This window comes from Dendrobium catenatum, unplaced genomic scaffold (genome assembly GCF_001605985.2).
Source record: "Dendrobium catenatum unplaced genomic scaffold, ASM160598v2 fragScaff_scaffold_1645, whole genome shotgun sequence".
Lineage (NCBI taxonomy): Eukaryota > Viridiplantae > Streptophyta > Magnoliopsida > Asparagales > Orchidaceae > Dendrobium > Dendrobium catenatum.
The window spans coordinates 114,631-129,594 of NW_021320107.1; the positions used below are offsets into that span (position 1 = coordinate 114,631).

The 14,964-nt window shown below is 33.4% G+C and overlaps 1 protein-coding gene across 1 annotated transcript; it reads left to right on the forward strand.

Annotated features, from left to right (window-relative positions):
- Nucleotides 1–1,368: 1,368 nt before the first annotated feature.
- On the forward strand, nt 1,369–14,115 carry LOC110098818 (kinesin-like protein KIN-12G). The gene is made up of 21 exons (XM_020825750.2): nt 1,369–1,815; nt 2,267–2,422; nt 2,492–2,575; nt 2,791–2,910; nt 2,992–3,105; nt 3,629–3,721; nt 3,872–3,961; nt 4,123–4,193; nt 4,936–5,010; nt 5,134–5,221; nt 8,422–8,480; nt 8,568–8,631; nt 8,711–8,776; nt 8,947–9,105; nt 9,197–9,301; nt 10,467–10,702; nt 10,866–10,935; nt 11,015–11,062; nt 11,400–11,462; nt 11,607–11,686; nt 12,196–14,115. Exons 1-21 carry the CDS (start codon nt 1,633–1,635, stop codon nt 13,982–13,984), a joined length of 3,813 nt encoding a protein of 1,270 aa, XP_020681409.1. The 5' UTR covers nt 1,369–1,632; the 3' UTR covers nt 13,985–14,115.
- Nucleotides 14,116–14,964: the final 849 nt, after the last annotated feature.

The window sequence follows — 14,964 nt, forward strand, 5'->3', positions numbered from 1 at the left end:
TTCATATGGCAGCCTCAAAGGGAAGTTGGTAGTAGACAAGATCCTCACTAGAAAGATTTTATGATAGCAAGTGGTTGATAGGTTCACCACTCATTCAAAAACCTTAGAAGGTAAAAGTCTTAAAAGATTCAAGATTGTCCCAAGATTGTCCAAAAATCTCTAGAGTCATACACCTCAAAAGGCACATGCACACCAAAAATCATAAAAGGCTAAAAAACCTCAAAAGGTATAGGTGCACCAAAACTTTAACAGGCTAAAAGCCTCAAAATGTACATATACGTAAAAATCTAGGAATGGTAAAATACTTAGAAGGTATATTTTCTTTGATTCTTTAAAAACTTTAGAAGGCTAAAAGCTGTATAAGGAATAAAATTTTACAATCTAGTTGCTATAACTAGGGGGCAATATATTAAAGCATATCTCAAAAAACGCATAAAAAACTTTTTTATTTTGAAGTCAAGTTCATAAATTGATATTATTATTACATAAAAATGGAGTATTCATTACTTCAAATAAACATCAATCTCTTAAAAAACTATAAATAATATTATTAGATTTACATGATATTAACATAGTAAAATTCTATATCATATTCAAGCATAAAATCTTCTTCATCTAAAATATTGATATAAGGAGCTGAACAAAATTGCAATGTTTTCATCAATTTCATCTCGTAAATTGTAGTGAATCCCATTTGAAGAGCACATGTCTGGTTAGACCTTTTTGGGCCAAAGATCATCATGTCATTCAATGCATAAAACTTCTTGCAATTCATCGCCAAATCATCAAAGTGAATGGTAGAAGCAATGTCATCAATCGAAACAGAAGGGGAAACTCTTGGTGCATTTGCTAATCCACCAATAGAAGAAATATTTCAACTCATTCAAGGAAATATTAGAGCCCCATCAGGCCTCCACCAGACGCTTGTCACAAACGTCGCTACTGCATCATAGAAAAAAAAATAATACGAGACTCAAATCCAAGACCTCTTAGTTGGGAGCCAAACTTCCAACCAACAAATCAAAGAGAGCTGCATAGTAAATATTTTTTTTTAAAATATACAATAAACTAACTTCATAATAACTTTAATAAAATTTTTACTTTTTCTACAACAATTTATGAGTAATTTTTAAAATTGTCAACAGTCATAAATGAAAAAATTATTCGAGGATGTCTTGATACAAATCTTATCAAGATAGACTTAAAAATTAATAGAGTTATTTTGAAATTAATGTTGCAGATTGAACATATTATTTTAGACTAATCTCAAAATAAGTTTAAAAATTTTGAAACTCATTCTAATATAATTTAAATCGGTACACAATGACATAATTTTATGCATCCCAAACATAACATTAATCATAAGAGTGGGCAGATGCTCCAATGAAGGTTCCGTAAATTTGAATCCGAATAACGGGCAAAATTTGAATTCGAGGTCTTCCACCGTCGATCAAAATGAGCCCTCGTTACAGCCCTCCGATCCGCACTGATGGAGACAGAGGAATTTGAATCCGTTATTTTCATCGCTTTAAATCTCTATTCGCTCCGTTCTTTCTCTCTTTTGTAAAACCCTAGACTCTTCCTCTCCTTCCCCGGTGTACAAAGTTCACTTCAGATCGTCAGTTGGTCGACATGTCGGCGATCACTGAAGCTGGCACAGTCGCCCGGCGGACGTTGAAATCCCAAGAATACTTCAACGAGTCGTTAGAGGTAGATTCGAGTGGTGTTCGCGAGGGAAGTAAAGCTGAGGTTGGTTGTGCCCAGGGTTTCGAGCTGCGAGTGGATCCAGACTTTTGGAAAGATCACAACGTCCAGGTATTAGAGGATTTCAGTTCAGATGTTGTACTGAGAGGAAATTTTTTCTATTTCCCTCTAAATAGGGTTCCTAATCCATTTATCAAAATTTTTTTTTTTTTAATTTTGATCAGTGAGAGTGTTCTGTTTAGATTAAGTTCTTGGGTAGCTGGATTAAGCTCTCTGGATTCTGAAGTTTTCCTCACTTATTTTTTTCAAACCGAGCCTTAGAAAAGTATTGTTCACTTCATACAGTCCGAATATTCTCATCGTAATATTAGAAGAAATGATTAGATTTTCAATTTTGTTACTTTTGAGCAGGCGATGGATATTTTTGTTCATATTGCTTCTCTTTCATTTAAATTAAGAGGAGGTGCTATTTGCCGGAAATGCATTGCGGGGCATATGTTTGATGATTCATTTCCGTATGATTTTGTTTCATATTATGCTCACTTTTGCTCAATTAACGTAGGTTATTATTCGTCTTCGACCTCTCAATAGTTCAGAGATATCCCTTCAAGGACAAAATAGATGTGTTTTACAAGATAGTTGTCAAACTCTTTCATGGATTGGACATCCAGAGTCTCGTTTTACTTTTGATCTTATTGCTGATGAATATGTCAGCCAGGTAACTAGTTATTATGTATTTGTGTTTGTAGCTTATTAGCATGGTTAATTCATTTTGATGTAACTCCAGGAAAGATTGTTTAAAGTGGCTGGAGTGCCTATGGTCGAAAACTGTATGGCAGGCTACAATAGCTGCATGTTTGCATATGGTCAAGTAAGTTATATGGAAATTTGAATGTTTAATTCATTTCAGTCACTTTGTCGAAAAGGTTCCCGGTTGAATTGTTGGTTTTTTTAAATTGTATGCTCATATTCCTACTTCTTAGGGTTTAACAAATTTGGTTTGCATTTTTCAAGTAGTACTGGTTTATAACATGAACTCTAGATTTTATTCCTGCTCTAAATTTCAATTATATAATGCTTTTCCAGACCGGAAGTGGAAAAACTCACACTATGTTGGGAGATATAGAAGGAGGAATTCAAAGAAATAGTGCTAACTGTGGAATGACGCCTCGGGTCTTCGAATATCTATTTTCAAGGATAGAGAAGGCAAGTAGATTAAATTTGTCTTGTTGTGACTTCCTTTGTTCACTGTGTTGTTTCTGTTTAATTTACAGCCAACTTTTACAGGAAAAGGAAACCCAAAGTAATCAAAAGCTCCATTTTACATGTAAATGCTCATTTCTTGAAATATACAATGAACAAATTTTAGATTTGTTGGATCCTTCCTCCATAAATTTACAGGTATAACTTCTAATTTCATGAGGTCTTTATTTTCAGCTCTTTCTGTTTGCCTATCCAATAAAGTTGTTGGCTTCGATAATTATAAATTTTTGGTACAAATAAATTGTTTAGATGCATGTGTTCTCCATGTTTTACAAACTCTAAAAATAATTTTGTTTATTCTTTTTTCTTAAATATTGTATTGCTGGGCAACCTTAAATGGTAAGTGTGGATGTAATATTTCAACATACAGGATAAAAACATGCCAATGAAATCAATATCGAGCCTAATATTTAGTACTATTATCTACTGCATGAAATTCTCTCCCAATTGTTCAGTTTCTATTCCCGAGTCCTCAACATTTGTACTTAGTTTCATATCTTATTGCCACTTGGCATAAAAATTAAGAAAAAGTAGCACAAATTTGCATAAGTTGTCTCAATTTCCTTTTGCATTTGCTTATTCTTTTTTCATGAAGGAACCAAAGCTTCTTGCATGATTATAAACTTGAAACCAAGACTATGACTGTTTAGATTTCATTCAGATAAGGGAAGATGCAAGAAGAGGTGTTTATGTAGAAAATCTCAAGGAATATGAAGTTTCAAGTCCTAGAGATGTTATTCAACAGCTTATTCAGGTATCACAAACTCATTGAAGTTTGCTTACGAGCATAGTTAGGTTTCAACTGATTGTCAGATTATCTACTGTCCCTTAAATTTGCTCAAGTTTGGCGATCTCATGATTTTTGTTATGAAACCTTTGATGATTGATAACCAAATCAATGCAGGGGGCAGCTAACAGGAAGGTGGCTGCTACAAATATGAATCATGCTAGTAGCCGTTCTCATAGTGTTTTTACTTGTATCATTGAAAGAAAGGTTTGAACATTTTGCACAAACAATTTAGTATTTTTTATATTTTGTTCAACTAATTTAAAGCATATGGTATACTTTTATGTACATAGAGCATTAAGTATGGATATGTAACTAGGGCATCGAGTAGTAAGCACATGTTTTTATTAGAAATTTTACTGATGCAGTGGGAATCTCAAGGAGTTTCGCGTCACAGATTTGCTAGGCTAAATCTGGTAGATCTTGCAGGATCTGAGAGGTTTGTTTTTTGAGAGAACTTAAGTAAACATGCCAATATTTTATGCTTAATCTCTCTTTATTGGACTTCTTTTATTTCATGACATTCTTTTCGATTCAATATCTTAAATTACTTATATTAAAAGAAAAAGATCAAAATGGTCCTATTACTCTTTGTGAGGGACCAAAATAGTCCCCAACTCTTTTGAGGAATTAATTTGGTCCCTCAACTCTTTAAAATGATACCTTTTTTGTCCTAACATCTAATGTTAGAATTAATGGTGTTAAATATAAGGTATTTTGGTCATTTTTTAATTAAGCATTTATTAAATATAATTTTCAAATAATTATAATTTTTCTAAAAAATTTTATTAAAAGTTTCTTTAATAAAAAAAAATTCATAACAATTTTAGATTTATAATTATATTTAATAAAATTTAAAATTATTATTAATTTTTTTATTAAAGAAACATTTTATAAAATTTTTTAGAAATATCCTTACATTTAACACCATTAACTCTAACATTGAATATTAGGATTAAAAAGATTTCATTTTAAAGAGTTGAGGGACCAAATTGGTCCCTCAAAAGAGTTGAGGACTATTTTAATTCCTCACAAAAAATTGAGAGGCCATTTTGATTCTTTTATCCTTAAATTAAACTTTTATTTCATTTAATTTTCATATAAGAATGGGGAGTAGATTTGGATAAGCATTATCTTTGTGATAACTGATATTTCCTAATTATGTATTGCTTTAATAACAGACAAAAAAGTTCAGGTGCTGAGGGCGATCGGCTTAAAGAAGCTACAAACATCAACAAGTCACTTTCAACATTAGGGTTTGTACAACATTTTCTCTTTCAATATAATATAACTACGATCTTAATGACAATTTTCTATACTTTTTCTTTTTTGCTTCACTTTGACCATAATAAAAATTCATTTTGTTTATTATGAATCAGGCTTGTGATTATGAACCTCGTTAGTAGCTCAGGTAAGAGACAACCACATATTCCATACCGAGACTCGAAGCTTACATTTCTTCTACAGGTAAAAATAAAGCATATTTATCCTAGTGAGCTTTGTAATAATTTCCTACTCTAAAGTAATCATGAATAACATAAGCATGATGATGCACTTAATGTTGGAGAGGGTTGTCATATCTATCAGAGCATGGTGATTTTTGTTAATGCATAAGAAAGGCATATCTAGTTTCACCTAAATAGGTACTGTGAAACCTTATAAAAATAAAGCTAAACTTTTAAACATTGAGGTGTCATTTGGTGGAACGGTTGGAATTTTAATAAGAACTCCAAAGTTAAGAGTGCTCGTACAAAAGCAATCCTAGGATGGGTGACCTCCTAGGAAGTTACATAAAGGGAACAAAATTGTGAGGCTATTAGGACAAAGCGAATAGTATCTCGATGGTTAAGAGTGGGATGGGTGATTCTCAGTTAATGGTATCGAAGCAATACACTAGTCGGAAGATGGGAATTACTCTGCCTTTAGAGTCTTATATGCATGGTGGATGATTCTAAGTTAAGAAAATTGACGAAGATGTCAGTTAAATAAGTGTGGGAGTTTGTGAAACCCTTATGAACATAAAGTTAAACTTATAAATATGGAGGCGCCTTTTAATGTAACAGTTGAAATTTCAGTAGAAATTTCAAAGTTAAGCATGCTTGTACAAGAACAGTCTTATGCTTGGTGATCTCTTGGGAAGTTATACCAAGGGGCCAAAACCATGAGGCCATTAGGCCAAAACAGGCAATATCTCAATGGTTGAGAGTTTGAGCTGTTATAGGTATCTTAATATTTAGAGTTATTTGGAGTAGACAAAATGATTCATGTTGCTGACCCCACGTAGTGAGATAAAGGCTTGATGTTGTTGTTGTTAGAGTGGAAATATGCCTTATGATCTTTTTGTTTGTTGTTGACAGTGATAAAAACTCTAAACTGACAACATTTAAGAGATTTCAGCCAGTTTGGGCATGCTTGCAGATGTGATGATGCACAATGATGATAGAATTGAAATGGGCTTTTTTTATAGCCATTTATAAATGATTGTAGAGAAGACCAAGTTTTATTTCACCTAGAGGTGGCATTCATATTTATTGTTTTGTTGAATGAATGCTGGATACCTTTTTTTTGCCTGTAGATTTATTTTTTTATTATTCATTACAATTACTCGTTTTCTTATGTGCTATAATAAACAATGTTAGAATTGCATAAAGATTTGCAAGCATATGTAAGCTATATTTTAGTGCTTTTCTACAGTTGATTCTTTAGCTACTTTGATGTCGTCGTTATTTACTTTAATTTTCTTTCCGTAAGCCTGTAATATTGTAACTCCATGTTTTGTTCACTTTAATGAAAAAGGGGCTTCCCAAAAAATTCAGTAAAAAAAAGCTTCATTATTAAAACAACAGATTTGATTTTTCTGGTATTTTCCAAACTTTCAAATGGACCTGTACTTGAAGTTACTAAATGGAAAATTACTAGAATGTTCGATCAATCACATTTTAATGGCATACGGAATTTTAATGGCTTTTTTGGTATTTTCCAAACTTTTAAAATTTATTTTAAAGACTAAAAATATGCCATATGAGTGGAGAATGAGTGTGTTGATTCATATTTTTAAGAATAACGGTGATGCATAAAATTGTGCGAATTATAGAGGACTTAAGTTAATTTATCATACTTTAAAACTTTGTGAGAGAGTTATGGAGCAATGGTTATGATGTGATACTAATGTTTCTCAAAATCAATTTGAATTCATGTTGGATAAGTCTACTATGCAAGCTTTTCATTTATTGAGAGGTTTGATGGAGAAGCACCGAGAGAATAAGGAGGATATTCATATGATATTTATTGATTTGAGAAAACATATGATAAAGTTCCAAGAGAAGTGCTATGGAATGTTCTAGAAAAGAAATGAGTTAATAATGCTTATATTCAAGTCATTAGGGATATGTATGCAGATGTTGTTACTTGTGTTCAAACACAAGGTGGTTTGACCAAGTATTTTCCTATTTATGTTGGATTACATCAAGAATCAGCCTTAAACATCTTTTTGCTTTAGTTATGGATGTTCTCACTAAGCATTTGCAAGAGGTTGTACCCTAGTGTATGCTTTTTGGCTTTTTACAGATGATATCTTCTTGCTGATAAGACTAGAGATGGAGTTGAAGATAAACTTGAATTATGGAGATCAACCTTAGAGTATAAAGGTTTTAGTTTGAGTAGATCTAAAATTGAATATATAGATTGTAATTTTAGCAGTAATAGATATAGTGGAGGGTTTGTAAATTTGGGCGATCAAGTCATTAATAAGAGTACACGTTTTAGATATCTTGGCCTATTGTTCAGAGTGATGGTGAAATAGTATGGATATTATTTAGTAGAATTCAAGTTGGATGGTTGAAGTGGAGGAATTCATCAGGCTTGTTGTGGGATAGAAAAGTCTCCCTCAAACTGAAGGAAAAATTATATAAGATGGTGGTGAGAACTGCAATGCTTTATGGTGTAAAATGTTGGGCATTAAAAGAGAAGCATAATATTAAGTGTTGCAGAGATGTGGATGCTTACGTGGATGAGTGTCTTTACTCTTAGAGACATAATATAAAATGAGCATATACATGAAAAGGTTGGATTAGCTCTAGTGGAAGATAAGATTAGAGAGAGTTGTCTTAGATGATTTTGTCACATAAAACGGCGGCTTTCCAATGACCTGGTTAGGAAAGTAGATGTATTAGATTTGGCTTATGTTAAGAAAGGTAGATGTAGACAAAAAAAAACTTGGTTAGAAAATATTAGAAATGACTTTTTTTTAGATTTAAATGAGAATTTGACTCTTAACAGGACACAATGGATAAAAGGATTCATTTAGCCGGTCCCACGTAGTGGAATAAAGACTTGGTGTTGTTGTTTTTGGGATTGAATTTTCCGATTAAGTAAATATGCCACTGTGTGCTAGAGATTTATTTGATGGCATCTTGTGGTAGTAAGAACCATGAATGGAGTATATTATTTCAGTTAAGTTATATGCCTATAAATTTTGAATTTGAAGAAATTCGAATTGACAATTGATTCTAAGTCACGGAAAAAACCCCACCCGACCTCTCTGCCACTCATGTGCTAATCATTTTCTTTTTTTAGGACCATTTTCACATTTTACAAGGCTAGCAATACCAAAACAGAAGCTATGGTTAAATGAACTTTATTATAAATTGCTTTTTATTTCAATATAGGATTCTCTTGGTGGAAACTCTAAGACTATGATAATTGCAAACATTAGCCCTTCCAATTGGTGAGAGATGCTTATCTACTCAATTTCCTTTATCGATTGAGCACGCGGTAAGATTCATGGCTAACTACGCTAATATAACTTTTGCAGTTGTGCTCTGGAAACACTTAGCACATTGAAATTTGCTCAACGTGCCAAGTTTATAAGGAATAACGTGAGTACTTTGAGATTCTATTGCCATCCTTTTACTTATATGTGTAGAAACTTAATTAAAAATTTGCTTACATTTATAGGCAGTTGTAAATGAGGAAGCTTCAGGAGATGTACTTACTTTACGATTACAAATTCAGCGGCTTAAGGTAATGTGATAACTTTGCTACCTATGGGTTACATGTTTTTCATCATCTGAGAATGAAGATTTCAAAGTAGCTTGCATTTAGAAGCATTTTTTTAAATGATTCTTTAGTCGTTACTAACCGCATTTCAATTATATCCTCTTATTGATAATGATTTCTGTCATCCTTCACAGAAAGAAGTGAATCACTTGAGGGGATTGATTAGTGGAGGACCTGATAAATTAGGAAGTGATGGTACTACTGCATCTTCTCAAGATTCTCCCGGACTTTTAAAATTGAATGGAGATCAAGCATCATTCAGCCCACTAACATTTGATAAAAGATTATCACCAGTATGCGTCTTTGTTAAGCTTATTAAGTGATGACTGTGTTGAATTCATTATTTAGATCGATAACTTTATAATTATCTAACAAAAATAACAGAGAAAAGAGCATGAAGCTGCCCTAGTTGCAACTCTTAGGAGAATACATGACAAAGAAGAAGAACTGAAAGCACTGGCGGCTGAGAGAGAGGCTGCAGATCGGTTGGTAAGAATTAAGTTACTAGTTTCAAGTCATGTATGTTGGTTACAAAATATTCTGTTATATTCACTTTTATTTTCACATTCGACGATTTGTTACAAATTTCATGCTCTTCCCAATTTAATTTGCTTGAAGTATTCCTGGACTGGACTTTCTTGATTTATAGAAATCTCCTTTTAATCCTTAGTTGGCTTAACCTAAAGGTATGCCACTTGTTCAAACTTTTAATGATCTTATTGAAGGCATGCTTTGTATTAGTAATTTGGGGATGAGGCAAAGGTTGTGTGTCAGTAGATATAGGATTGGTTTGGGACGGCTTTCTTATTGCTTCTCAAAGCAACTTTTTAGTACAAAAATTTTTCTTTTTGTACTAAAAAGCTGAAGCAGCAAAAAAGTTGCCCCAAACGAAACCATAATAGCTACTACTTAGCAAAGCAAATAATGTCACGTGAGCTGCATATTGTTTCACTTTATTGTTATAAAAGGCAATTAGCAGTATTTAATTGCTCTATGAACTTCTGCTGGTTTTCCACGGCTTCAAACATTCATTCAAGAAATCAAAATTTGAACTGTGAGATTTAGAAGTAAAGCATATCATGTATGTTAAGAAGCTTATTCAAGTGAGGCCTATAAATTTTGATCTTAAATTAAGAACAAACTCCCTCTCTTGTCTGAGTTATCCAACCTTTGGAATAAACTGATACATTCGTCCAACGACGGGTTCCACTCTTTCACGCAATCGGTTTCCTTGCATGACAATTGTGAAGATTTGCATCCATTAGTGGCAACCTTCAGATTTGCAAAATTTCATGAAAAGCATGAAGAGCTCCATTTTTTCATAGCAACCTTCAAAAGTTATGTCAAGACATGATTTTGTCTCTTTTCTTACATCAACTTTATCCTTCAGATGCAAAGAAATAAATGGGTGAAATAGCGTAAGAGTAACTTATATTCATATAATCATATTAAAGAACCCTAGATGGTATCCGATTGATAAGCCATCTCAAGTTTTCTTGAAAAATTTTACTTTCATTTAGTATGTTACTGTTTCTCAAATAACCGTCTGGTTTATTTGTTTAGATTTATGGATTAATATATCGTCATGGTTATTTCATGCTCAATTTATTGATATCATATAAAGAGGTCAGAAACTTTTTGTATTACATGCCAGATTATTCACAGAACAGAAGAGGTCAGAAACTTAAAATTAAGACTTCGGTTCCGAGAAGATGCAATAAGAAGGTTGGAGGCGCTTGCTTCTGCAAAACTGTCGCCTGATACACACATTTCGCAAGAAAAGGAAGCACTTCTGAAAGAATTAGAAGTCCTCCGCAATCAGGTTGATCGTAATTCAGAAGTGACTAGATTTGCAATGGAGAATATGCAGCTACGTGAAGAATTGAGAAGGTATTCTTGTTCTATTATATATTTCAAGTCTGCGTATCTATATATTTTCTCTTCTTTTCTTGGGGAGGTTAGGGGAGTGTTGGAACTTTAGAGTACCATTATTTATAAACAATTATGTTATTTTATTATCTGGATGCTATGTTGCTCCTACACTTCCATTCAGATTGAAGTCATTTGTTGAAGATGGTGAACGAGAAATGATGAATGAACAGATCACTGTTTTGCAGGATAAGGTGTGAGTGCATCCAAGTATAATTTACCTTTTTTATTCAATCCATTTTACTTCTCATTAAATATCCATGTTATCTGCAGTTATTGGAAGCTTTGGATTGGAAACTCATGCATGAGAAGAATTCAGAGGTGCTTCAAGTTTATGAAGTAGCATCTTACGAGTTTTTTATAATTAATTAGTTTTTGAGAACAACAACAACAAGCCTTTATCCTACTGTGGAGTCGGCTATATGAATCATTTTTCTCCATTGTGTCCTATTTTTGATAAAGAAATTTAATTTTATAATACTAATTACAGTTATTCTTACATCTGTTTTATCTTTTCAAAGAAGATCCTTCTAGCTATCACATATATGATATTATTATCAAGTTAATCCTTATTTGGACCTTAGTTAGTGAATTAGTGAAATGAATTTCTATTCTTGAGGTTCTTGAACATCTAAAGACTTCTATAATTTCCTGACAGGATCAGCCCTTGTTCTCCTGGGATTCTTCTGTAAATGAGGAAAATGAATTCCTCCATTTAGAGGTTGGTAGTGCTTTTACACAATCATAATTGGACATTCTTCTAAATTTCATATAGATTATGACTTCTTTGGGGAAATTTTCATGAGTTTTGAAATTTTATCTTCCTAGATTATTTCTTAAAGATTCTACGCAATTATGTGATCAGGCTATCCAAAACCAGAGGGAAGCAGAAGCACTTCGTAAGAATCTGACAGTTTGTCTTGAAGCCAAAGAAAATCTTGAGAGGTATAGAAGTGCTTCTCCTGAACAATCTATTTTCTATAGAGATCAACATGCATGGATATTGTTTCTCTTAGAAGGATATCGAGAATTTTTTTAGCAAGAATGTTCTTACTGATCTTAACTTGTTTCTTGATTTCTATTGTTGATCCTATTATGTTACTGAATTTAGAAATTAAAATGTTTTAAGTTTTGATCCATTTGTTATATGAATTTTTTTTTTTTTTCAGAATAGCATTGTTTATTGAAAACGTTTGTAGAAATAGCGTGCTTTACAATGCGATAATCCTGCGCTACATTTCCACATGATTTGGCCATCTAATACTAATGGATCATATAAAGATAATCATCTATAATGAATGTGAGAATGACATCTTTTTGACTTGTGTATAATGAAAAGCTTGTCGTAGGACTAGAATATATATGATACTTGAGATGTCACTGCATTAATTTGAATATGTTTTCATAAATAACCATTTTTACTCACCATGGATGTCTCATTGAAAAATTTGCAGGCGTGTAGACGAATTAATATCACAGCTTGAAGCGCAAAAGAATGTTAAAAATTCAAATAAAGAAAGTGGTGTGGTATGTAATGATCAAATGGAACTTAAAACAATGGTAGATGCAATTGCAGCCGCAAGTCAGCGTGAAGCTGAAGCTCATGAAACAGCCATCACATTGGCTAGAGAGAATGATGAATTACACATGAAGCTTAAAGCTTTGATTGAAGATAACAATAAGTTGATTGAGCTGTATGAGAGTGCTTCTGTCAAAGCTGCTACTACTGAGATAGGTGATGGTTATCCAGTTGGAAATACAAGGGAAATGCAGAATAACTTGGTAGATTTTCATGGGGGCCTATTACAGAATTGCGTAGACTTTCATGAAGATCAACTAGAAGATAAGAAGGTTGATAATCTTGAGCACCAACTTAACGAGATACTTGAAGAGAATGAGAAATTGATGGGCTTATATGAGAAAGCCATGCAGGAGAGGGATAATTTCAAAAGGATGCTGGCTTCTTATGAAATAGCTAGAATTGAAGTGAGAGATGAAATTAATTGCCCTGAAAAACTTGTTGAAGTAGATAAAGTAAGAACTGATCTAAAACAAAATGGGGGGGAATTCATCGGGGAACATGCAGGGCATGAATTTTCAGAAGAAATGCTGAGCCTGGTAAGAATAAAGCTGGACCAAACAGAGGTTAACCTTGCACCTTCTGGGAAAGTGATTAACTTTTCTTGTTTGCTTGAGAAAATAGCTAAAAAAGTACTGGCAGTTTATAGTAGATTTAATGACCTGAATCAAAATGTTGTGCTTAAGCAGCAGGAGATTACAGCCCTTGGTTTATCTCTACCCAAGCTAGAGGAGAGGCAAACGGTCATGGGAAACAAACTTTTGGCTCTGCAAGCAGATTTGCAGAGCTCCTCATCCATGTTTGATTACTGGGAAGAAAGAGATATTAACGGTAAGGTCAGATATGAATCATGCTTGGCATCTTTGGAACAGAAGAAGGAAGAGCTAAGACGTCTTTGTACCCTCAAGCATGAAATGGATACTTCTTGTACGAAGGTTAAGCAATCTGAAGTTGAGCTTAGGAGCAACATTGATCATTTGAAGATGCAACTCAAAGTTGCAGATGCTCAAAGAAAGGAGAGTGAAAGAGTATTGCTTTCAATTGATAATTTGAACAGAAGCAACCATTCTGAATCAAGGACCCTAAACATTGGCAAAGCAACCGACTTGCTCAAGTCTGAGGAGGAGAGAACTAAAATTGCTTTTGAGATAAAGAAACTCAGGGAGAAGCTGGTGTCCGCCAATAAAGAAATGGCAAAATTGCGCTCGATATCTGAATCTCTCGACTCTAATATTGAAAAAGGTGAGGCAGATATTACAAGTGAATCAGTTTTATTACAGGAAGCAGAACTTTCTTGGCAGAGGGTTGCTGGAGAAAAGAAGATGCTCTGCAAAATGATAGAGGATGGGATGGTTGAGCTGGGAAGGATTTTAGTTGAATATCAGCAGTGTCTCTTTGAGGTGGATCTAAAGAAAGGTGAGATACTTCTATATGAGGATGAGCTGATTCTTGAAATGAAGGAAATGGAGGACGTGAAGAGAGCACTGCAAGTGGCTGTAGAGAATCTCCGCAATTTACTGGAGGATAAGAAGGGCAGCTCATATATGATTGATCCAGATGATTGTTCAAGATTTGCTTCAGAAAATGTAGAAAATCAATTCAGGCTAGCACTGAGGTCACTTGCTGAAGTTAAGCTTTTGTTATTCGGGGACAGGGACAAATAGTATGTTCAACTGCTTTTCTTCTGATAAAGTTGACATATTTGTTTTTGCATCCTTGATCTTCCTGTAGTTAACCATTACATGATTATTGCTGGGGAATATTTTTAGAAGCTTGCATAAAACACCCTTTTTTTTGGGAAATTTACATAAATACCACTTTATTTTATGCTATTTACATATCTAACACCCAAAACATTAATCTTATATGTCTACCACCTATATAAAACTTTAATATTAAATATATCACTCTTATAATTCATTTCTACCATTCATACAATCATATAAGCTTTAATATTTCATTCAATTGATTTCTTAAAGTTGAAATATGAAATTTTGCAGAGTGGGGGAAATCAATTAATGGAAAATGATTTTAAAAAGCATATTACCAACCTGAAAATGATATTAAAGGATGTCGTTTGGCTATCCCTTTCACAACATCTTGAGGCCACCAGGTACGATTAATTGAGAAAGAGTGCTGCAATAGGCTATTAAAGAAAATCAGTAAATAAATAAAAATATACTACTTAAGATATCAAGGACATGGAGTCAAAAAATGCAATAATCAATATGCATTCCTTTTGCAGGATCCATATACTCTCTGACGATTAAATGATGCCGAAGCTGTACTTGAAATTCTTGGTGGAATTGAGACAACATTACCTGAAGTTCTTGGTAATTACTATTATGTTAAATTATTCTTATCTTAATAGTTACTATTAAGTTAAATTTAGGGGTGTCAATTCAGGTAATAGTTAGGTTTGGGTGCAACCTGAGTTGATTTGGGTGTAAATGGGTTGGCCCAAAACTGACCCGGTTTTATAAATGGGTTTGGATTTTCAATATGGACCTGATCCGTGTGGGTTACTTGTTGACGCGACCAACCAGTGAACCCGGAATATGGTTTAGGTTTTGTCGAGGTCGACTGCTCCAACGCAAGTGCGAGGCTTGTAGTTTCGTCGAGTAGGGGCGTTAATATTTGACAC

Excerpts from the sequence above, each read along its gene's own strand:
- LOC110098818 (XM_020825750.2), top strand. The coding sequence starts at position 1,633 with ATGTCGGCGATCACTGAAGCTGGCACAGTCGCCCGGCGGACGTTGAAA. Across the intron at positions 1,816-2,266 it reads GGAAAGATCACAACGTCCAG|GTTATTATTCGTCTTCGACC; the intron begins GTATTAGAGGAT and ends CAATTAACGTAG. Across the intron at positions 9,302-10,466 it reads GAGAGGCTGCAGATCGGTTG|ATTATTCACAGAACAGAAGA; the intron begins GTAAGAATTAAG and ends ATTACATGCCAG.